Source organism: Halyomorpha halys, unplaced genomic scaffold (assembly GCF_000696795.3).
Source record: "Halyomorpha halys isolate HHAL.00 unplaced genomic scaffold, Hhal_1.1 Scaffold46.1, whole genome shotgun sequence".
Taxonomy (NCBI): domain Eukaryota; kingdom Metazoa; phylum Arthropoda; class Insecta; order Hemiptera; family Pentatomidae; genus Halyomorpha; species Halyomorpha halys.
In genome coordinates, this window is record NW_027109456.1 from 684,989 (window position 1) to 694,183 (window position 9,195).

A 9,195-nucleotide genomic window follows, 5' to 3' on the forward strand; every position below is an offset into this window, starting at 1 on the left:
TGAGGGTAAAATATTAATAGTAAGTAGTAAATATTAATAGTAGTAAAGTAAAGTAGGTGGTATATATAAAATCACAAAATTAAATTAATAATAAATAACAATTAAAAAAATTAATAATTTACCTGTTATGCTTACTATTTTATAAAAGTTATTATGTCTCCCCACTAAATTCAATCAACAGATTTCTTCCATTATATGAATTTTGATATATTTTTCACTTTATTAGTTCAGTAAATATAGTGAACAGATAAACTGTTTTTTATTTATCTTTATCCTCTTATTGATTTTTTTTGGTTGATTATGTATTACCGACTCTACATTTATATTTTATATTGTTTATATCACTCTTTTACCCTTACATTAAATCTACCTTTTTTGTATATTTTTATTGCAGCTCTGATGAAGACCTGCAACGTAGATAAAAACCAGCAAATAAATAGTTATTGCTAATTTTTTTTTACTCCCTTGGACTGTCAAAGACTTGATTCCGTCGTAATAAGTACGGCTAGCCAAAGACCTTTTTCGATGACAAAGCTGACATTTATTAGATTTCTGTTTGCCATGGAAAAGCTCCCAGTCATTGATGAAGTCTTTGTTGACACCGACGGCCTTTGAACTTGGAGGCTAGTTGGTCGTTGGAACATTTTGTGCCATAGATGGTCAGTACCGAAAGTGGAGAATACAAATAGTATTTCTTTGAGATTCCAGATATAAAATATATTGATACCTTGTTGACTCAATATATTATTGTAAGCTAAAAAGTAATAGTATAAAAAAAATAATGATTTTGTTTGAACCAAGTTCCAGGATATTTCATTGTAGGATAAATGTTCGATATCAACAATGTAGTTAGGAAACATCTGATTTTTTTTCTGAAATATCAAATTCTGTTGGAATTCAAAATAAAAATAAATATTTAAGACTTGCTTACAAATACCCATCTTAAAAACTTTCTCTACAGACTGGTAAAGCATTGAAAGTTTACAAGAGCAGAATGTATAACAGTTGATACCTTCGAACAAAAGTTGCTGGTCAAATGATTGGAAAAAAATCAATTAACCAGAAGGTATCACATAGGACTTACTCCAAAACCTTTAATTAATTCTATTTTCACATATTTTTTTTATATCTGATTCTTTAAGAGGTCTTATTTTAGTCAAAATTATTTTCAGGATACAAACTACTAACGGTCAAAAGTATGAATAAATTTTGTAACATAGTGTTGGTTACAAAAAGAATTCATCGGTTGTACAAAATCTAACAGATACCAAAAGAGAAATAAATATTGTAATATCACTCTATACTTGTAAGGAGGTTTTTGAAAATTTAACTGCACTAACTATCATAGGTTTCTATAAAATTTTAATGAAATAAATCAAAAATAAATATATTATTCTAGGCAACACTATTGTACAGCAATGGCGAGATAATATGCGAGATGAGAAGAACCATTAAAGCTAGCTTTAGGAATCAAAAAGTTTATATAAAAAGTAAGAAGCACGGCAATGAGTTAAGAAACTTAACTCATAAGAAAAATAATTAACATGATACAAAAACGACTACTAGGTAAGCCATAAATTAATGGAAAAATCTGTAATTTCATAATTAAAATACGAATAATAGATAATAGTATTAAAAATACCACCAAATTAATAATTAAAATTAAAATTATATATAATCGTAATCCTAAAAAATTCGATAATACTATTCAAGATTATTCAATTTTTTTAATAAATCAATCCATTTTCAGGAATCTATTCATACCCTTCATCCACAACTTTTCTTATAACATTAGAACATTTCGGGCTCCTCTGCTCATTTTCAAGTATATATTATTAATTTGTGGACATGTGTCATTTTAAATGAAATATCAGTCCTATTATTTTTTTTTTATTAACAAGCCTATTTTTTAATTGTTCATTATTGTTGTTTTCAAAGAATGTTTGTTTTTCAATTGCATTTGCCTCCTGTCCACTTACTTATCCAAATTTCATTGTAATTGGACAGAAGGAGGGATGTGCAATTAAAATAGGAAAATATTGTTAGAAAACAGCAATAATGGAAAGTAAAAAATAAGTTTGTAAAAAAAAAAAAATATCACTTAATAGTGTAAAATAGCATGTTCATTCGGGAATATATAAAAATGATTTTTAATTTAAAATGGCACGGGCGCGGTTAAATAAAAACTCAAATAGTCGTGAAACTATTTTTATGATCCAACGTATCGCCCCACGTTGCAGGGCTTCATCATGGCTAAAAAAAGATTCTAAGAGAAAAGAAGGGGGTGAGCATGACAGGAAAGTGAGATTTTGAAATGCAGAACATAGAGAACAGAAGAATTATGGGGATTTTATAAGGCTTGAGATGTGTCGGTGCGTTAGGAAGATGCAGTCTTTATCTACTAAGTCAATTGACGGAATTCTCTATTAAATTTAAATTAATAGATTTTTAATTCAAAATGACACAATGACATGTCCACAAATTAATAATAATTACTTGATGCTAAGAGAGGAGCCCGAAACGTTGTTCAAATGTTAAAATAATAAATAAGTAGATAAAGGGTTCTAATAGATTCCTAAAAATAAAAAATATAATCCAGTTTAAGAAACAAGCCCTTTGGAACTCAGTTATATGGAGTACAACTAACTATTTATATTAAGAATATCAACTCATCATTCAAGAAACATGTCCATACAACAATAGTATTGCAGCATACTTATATAATTTTTTCTGACGTCAATAATTCTTTAATGATATCTCTAGAATGGGACTTTGATTATAAATTTTAAAAACATACATAGATTTTGGATGTTACTTACGAGTTATCATAGTTTTATTCACAATATATAAGCCAAAAGAATTTATTATTAAATTTGAGACATTGGTTTATATTATAGAAGCATCATCATCATGCCAGTCATTTGAATTACCTGGAATGTTCGAGGGAACTCAAATAGCGACGACAGCTTGGGAAATTGAATCGTGAAACATTTTTTTTTAGGTGATTCTCCATACAAATTTCATTTCAATGGTTTAAAACCGTTTAAAAATTATTAGTAGTTTTGGTAAGGCAAATCTTAAAGACGCGTCGTATCAAATAGTTATCAATACTGATATCAATGCGTTTTATAATTTTACATACTATCAAAATCTGTTTAATATATATATATATCCAATTTAATTGAAAATTCTAGAGGTTAGATGCGCAGGAGAAGAACCAAGAGTGAGAATGAAAGAAGAACCAAGAGAAAAATGCCAAAAATTAACAACACCTTTAGAAGTTAAACTACATCCCACATATGTTCTAATTAAAATCAGATACAATATTTTTTTTTTTAATGTAAAGCTTTGTACGGATGAAAATGTTCAGTCCCATTTCCTTAACGGTTTTCGTGTTACTAAGCATGTTAATGTAAATATTAACATTAATTTGATTTAAAAAGCGCAATTGAATGGTTAACCATTTATAAATAATAACTGAAATATAATGGTATAAAAATTTATACTTACGGTATAGAGTTTCGGAGTCGGCTGGGATCTTTATATCTACTTCCTTTCCGTCCTCCGTCACCAGGTAGAGAGTGTCCATAGCGGGGCTTCATTGCATCCCTCTCAGATCTATAAAAATAAGTAATTAATATCACAAAATGGAGGAGGTTAATTTAATTTAATACAATAAAATGGTAAGGTATTGTCAAGTTCTGAGAAAGCTCATTGGGAAGTATAAAAAATTGGTAGAAACACTTCTATAGGTTTACTAGATAGTAGTATATAACGAAATGACGTTCAAAACATTTTTTTTTGTTGAAAAATATTCTATAATATTTTCCTAAAATCAGCTTCCAAATTAAATAGCTCAAAAAAAAAAATCATAAGACCTCCGTAAACGAAACCCTATTTGATTTATTCATATCCTTTTTAATTTGTTAGATTATCAGAATTGAAGTTATTTAAATATAATATTTTCTTTGACATCTTGTCGATTTTTATTATTTTCATCCAGTTCACTTGTAATTTGTTTTTAATTTATTCAAAGGACTTTATCTATCGTAGCGTCGATGGTACAGGGGACATATGTTTAAATATTTATAGTCTGTTAGGCTTACTTTGAACTTTGAATCTTATAATGATTTTATAAGGATAATTTTTGTTTCATTTGAATAAAAAAATTATCAGTTCCAATAAATAAAAAATGACATGAAAAATAACTTAATAACAATTCTTCGTCTTGCCCTACAGTATCTTTTAATAATACCTCACTCATTCCTGTTGAACAGACCCGTTACTTAGGACTAAATCTAGACAAACAATTGACATGGAATCCTCATACAAGACTGAAAAGACAGGAAACTGCTCGTCGATTCCGACTATTACAACATTTACTAGACAAACGGTCCAAACTTCCAATCCATTACAAAAGACTGATCTACATGACTATTATAAGACCTATTTAGACATACGGAGTTGAGCTATGTGGCTCCACTAAACCATCTAATTCCTCTCGAATCCAATCCTTACAGTCCAAAATCCGTCGTAAAATCCTTAATGCTCCTTACATTGTTACAAATCAAATCATCCATCAGGACCTCAATGTCCCCTATGTTGCCGATTTGGCCAGAACCAGATACCAATCCTTCCATAATAAACTTTCCAACCAACTCGTTTCTAACCTGGCTTCTCCTTCACTACCTAATAATCCTCCTAGACGTCTGAAAAGAAGATGGCCTCAAGATCTTCTCCTTTAGAAATGTTTTTGGAGTTCTATCAATGGCTAGATTCTCCACATGTCTTTATCATGTCATAATATCACTTACAGCAAATTTAACTGATGTGTATATATGTATACTGTTGTAAATATTAATAAATAAATTATTAAAAAAAAACAAAAAAAAAACAATTGACGACAGAAATTTTTTAATGTTTAATTATACTTCACAAAGAGTTGAATATAATTATAATAAGGCATTTGGTTTTACAAAATGCATAGTAAATGTTAAATTGGATATTTTTCTACTTATTTATCAAAACTACGTTGTATTGACTTACACCACTATTTCATTCACTGCCTAAATGGAACTTAAATAAATAACCTCACTTTTCCAATGATACAACATTTACAATCGTCTTATATACAGAAATTATATTTTAATTGCTTGGTTCTATGTTTCAGGTTATGCATTCTTATTCGCCATGAGGTAAAGGTGGAAACTTTTAAACATGAGTAAGATCCGAAAATGGCTAGGATACCCCCAGGTCTATTGGATAGATGCTGTTAATGTAGATTAACCCCGCGATATTCTGTGAATAGTTAATTAAGTGAATGAGGGAGGCTGACAATGGAAGGCATTGATCTCTGACACCCACCTGTTGGCCTACTGCTCATAATGAAGATTAAATTCATCATTTCAAAACTTAATTACACTTAAATTTCTTTACTTTCAGACAATTTTATAAATGGGTAAGCCTACTTAATTAATTAATTTCATTTTATAATGTAATAAAAGGCTATTATTTTGCCTTTTATTACATTATCTAGAATCTAAAATGTGAAAGATTGTTAGTAATTTCTGTTAAGAAAAGGGCTCTATTACAATTCACTAACTTAGATAAAGAAAATATGGTTAAATTAGTGATCTGCTACTGGAAGAGTTTCTAGAACTAATATGAAATTAGTGAATGACACAATCTTCCTTGTTTAAATATAACAATTTATTTCATATACAGTAACGACGTTTCGAGGTTATCCCCCATCTTCAGGTTGCTAGAACACCAAATTCAACAAAACTTTTAACACGTGCTTACAACACTACTACTATATCACATTATTCATTAAACTATTCATAATATATTTACCTATTCAAATATTTTATATATAATGTATGTATTAACAATCCCATAGCAAATAATAATGTTAGTTATATAGAGAAAAATACTGAGAATAATATGATAGAAAATAACAAGATAAATAAAAGCAAAAATGTGAGTAATTTAAAAAAAAAACCTAATCAAAGCATAATCACGGATTTTTATAAAAATAAAAATATTCAAAATAATAAAAAAAAAAGATAACTTACAGAATGTAATGGAAAAAGAAATAGTTAGGATTAATAATTATCATTACTTTAAATTAAACTATATTCCAGGTTTAACGGATAAAATCAAAATGAAATTTATAGAATATGAACATAATAATTTGAAGTTGGAATTATATAATAATAATAAATTGGGAAGTTTTCTGGATAATATGAAAGATAAAATTGACTACAGGGATAAAATAAATGTTTTTTATAAAGTTCATTTCCAGAATTGTGAAGGTTTATACATTGGGGAAACATCTAAAAAATTAAAAACAAGAATTGATCAACATAAGATTAATTGTAAAAATATAAAAAAAACATCAATATTACAGCACTGGCACGACATAGTATTAAATATAAACATCAATGTGATTTCAATAATCCAGAAATATTAGATATAGTTAAGGATAAGAATAGAAAAATAATAGAATCAGTAGATATTACTAAAAACATTGACAAAGCAATTAATTATAAAACAGATACAAAAACTTTAAGCACAGATTATATAGACATTATCAATAAATTAACATTTTATTTATGAGTATTTTTATAAAATTTAGATTTATTTTAATTTTTGTTGTTTATTATTGTATAAAAATTGTTTTTAAAAAAATTGTTAATTTTAGTTAGATTGTTCATCTTTGAGGTAATAGAGGTAGGAGAGTATTGTTATAGTCTATTTTATTGTTATCATAATGAAAGATAACCTTCAGGAAGGTAATTATTCTCCTTGAAAAATGTTTAATAGTTGATATTACAAAAAGTTTTTTATTTAATAATTGACAATAATATGTTTTAATATTAGCAAGTAATGACCAATTAAGGAGTTAATTACACATTTTATGTATATTAGAAAATATGGTGATTTATTGAAAAACATTTTAAAAGTTCCACTTGCCTTACACGTACACAAAATTGATTTTATAAAAATGTTAGGTTCAAGTCAACGTCTATCCATTCCAAAGATTTCTAACAAACTATTATTTTTCTATCAATCTAAACCATTATCGATAAAATATTTGTGGTACGCCTTAAGCTAGAAGAGCTCTTTGGTTTCCGTAAGGAAAAAAATGAATCTTCAGACTGGAAAAGAAGCGTACCGGAAGGAGAGATGATGTTTCTTCAGTGGATTGGGAGAAAAAAGGAGAACCAAGCTGATATATGTGTTCTTGGGAAGATTACATACTTGTACAACCGTAGCTCAAGAAACAGTTGTTTCTTAAAAGGTCGTTACTGAACTCTAGACTTTTCGTGGATTGTAATGACATACACTCATTTTTACGTCAAAACGAAAAACTACCTCTAACATTAACGAAAAAGAAGCATTTTACCTAAAGAATATTTGCATGGATATATGATACTAGGATCTAACTATGGCAACTTTGCTATTTTGAAAAACTGAATAATCATCAGAACTACGTTTGAAGGTAGACTTGTGATGAATTCTACATATTTTAGGAGAGGAGAAAGGTAAGATTAAGCAGTATAATTGAAATGTCTTATTTTGTTCATTAAAAAAAATAATTATTCTGAAGCGCAGAAAACCGTTTAATATCCTTCCTTCTCATCACCAAAGACCGGATTTTTGTGCAGTAGAAAACCCAAAATGTTCGCAACATCGTGCATTACAAATTTAAAATATTTTATACACACCATAATCCTGCATAATTAATTGTATTTGTTAATTTACAATATTAATACATGGAAAGCTCACCTAACCTTCTTTGAATCAAATTAAATTGCTTACGACTCTTGAAATTTATTAAAATGTGCATAAAAAAACTCATTTACTCTGATTAAAAACCTAAAATATTGCCTATGATTGAAAAGTTGACCGTATGAAGTTGATTACGGGAAGATAGTTTGTGAGGTCAATAAAGGTAAAAACAGTAGAAAAAACTATTTAATGTTAACTAAACTTTCGCCCCATATTGTAGTGGATTATTAGGGTTGTGATAGAAAAGGATTAGAGACTAAAAAAGACTTCTCTTCTCACGGTTCTATATTCTTATTGCGAAGGTAGGAACTCATTTTCAATTTTTCAAAACCACCTCAACTATCAGTTTTAGAAAAAGTATCCAAAGCCACTAAGTAGAAAGGAGTGTTTAGAAATATTCTTTCAAGCAAACTCCCTTTTTCAATTTTTAATGCACAAATAAAATATATAAGGCTAAGCAGTTGGTAGAAAAAGAGACTGAAGTCACATACTCTATAGCTCAACGAAAAACTTTATCTTAAAAATATATATTTAAAACGTAAAAATCAATTTCATTAATCTCATCGATATGCAGCATATTGGTGCGAATATTTTTCAGGTGTTTAAGATAAAATACGCACACGTTTACTTCACGACCTCTACAAAGAAATTTTTAGTTTGTTTCTCACACAAAGTTGGTACGCAGGAATTTAAAGTAACATCTCTAGTAAAATCGCCTATTTTTCGAAATTAGAATCAATCAACTTAAAAACTCTTATTTGATCATCTCATGCAAAGGAGGACAGTAAGGATGCCAAAAAATATTAGCAAACGTATTAGTAAAGAAAAATTGATTAAAAAACTAAATTTTTGTAATCAATTCTTTACTCTATTACGTTACATTAAGAAACTATTTTAAGGAATAAAATAGTATAAAAACTATGAATAATATGTTAGTTTTAATTAGCAAACGCAGATGTATTGAAAAAAGTGGCGTCCGGAAAATCTGTTTATATCAATAATTTGTTTAATCCTCTCTAGAATTTAAGATACAGCTGTTTCTTTTGAAAAATCCGAAGGAAATAATATTAGAATTGTTTTGTTTTTTTCATTACACATAATAGATAAGTATTTTCTTATCTAATTCTTGTGTACGAATTTTTCGAATTTATTTAATAGCTTTTTCAAGAGAACAAAAATATTTTTAGAGCATAAAGTTTACCATAAGTATAATTAGGGATGGCTTCATCTGGTGATTCAAGAGATTTTTTTTAATTATCAGATCCATGAAATAATAAAAATACGTGAGATGTAGATAGTTGACCGTAGATTAATGCTTGAAGAAGTTTGTCGGGGGGTGCGGTCAGCAAAGAACAACATAAATAAACAAAACAATATTTATTTATTTTATGCCGACGTTTT

The 9,195-nt window shown here is 28.1% G+C and overlaps 1 protein-coding gene across 6 annotated transcripts in view; it reads right to left on the reverse strand.

The window, feature by feature from the left end:
• Pde9 (phosphodiesterase 9) overlaps positions 1–9,195 on the reverse strand; it is a 681,542-nt gene that overhangs the window by 284,995 nt on the left and 387,352 nt on the right. For all 6 annotated transcript variants that reach the window (XR_010843511.1, XM_067047644.1, XM_067047645.1 and 3 more), the window contains one exon: positions 3,511–3,618. Coding sequence is in view for 5 of the 6 variants with exons in the window: in XM_067047644.1 (XP_066903745.1) it covers positions 3,511–3,589 (79 nt within the window). In the remaining variant the exon portion in view is untranslated. The remainder of the gene's footprint in view (positions 1–3,510; positions 3,619–9,195) is intronic.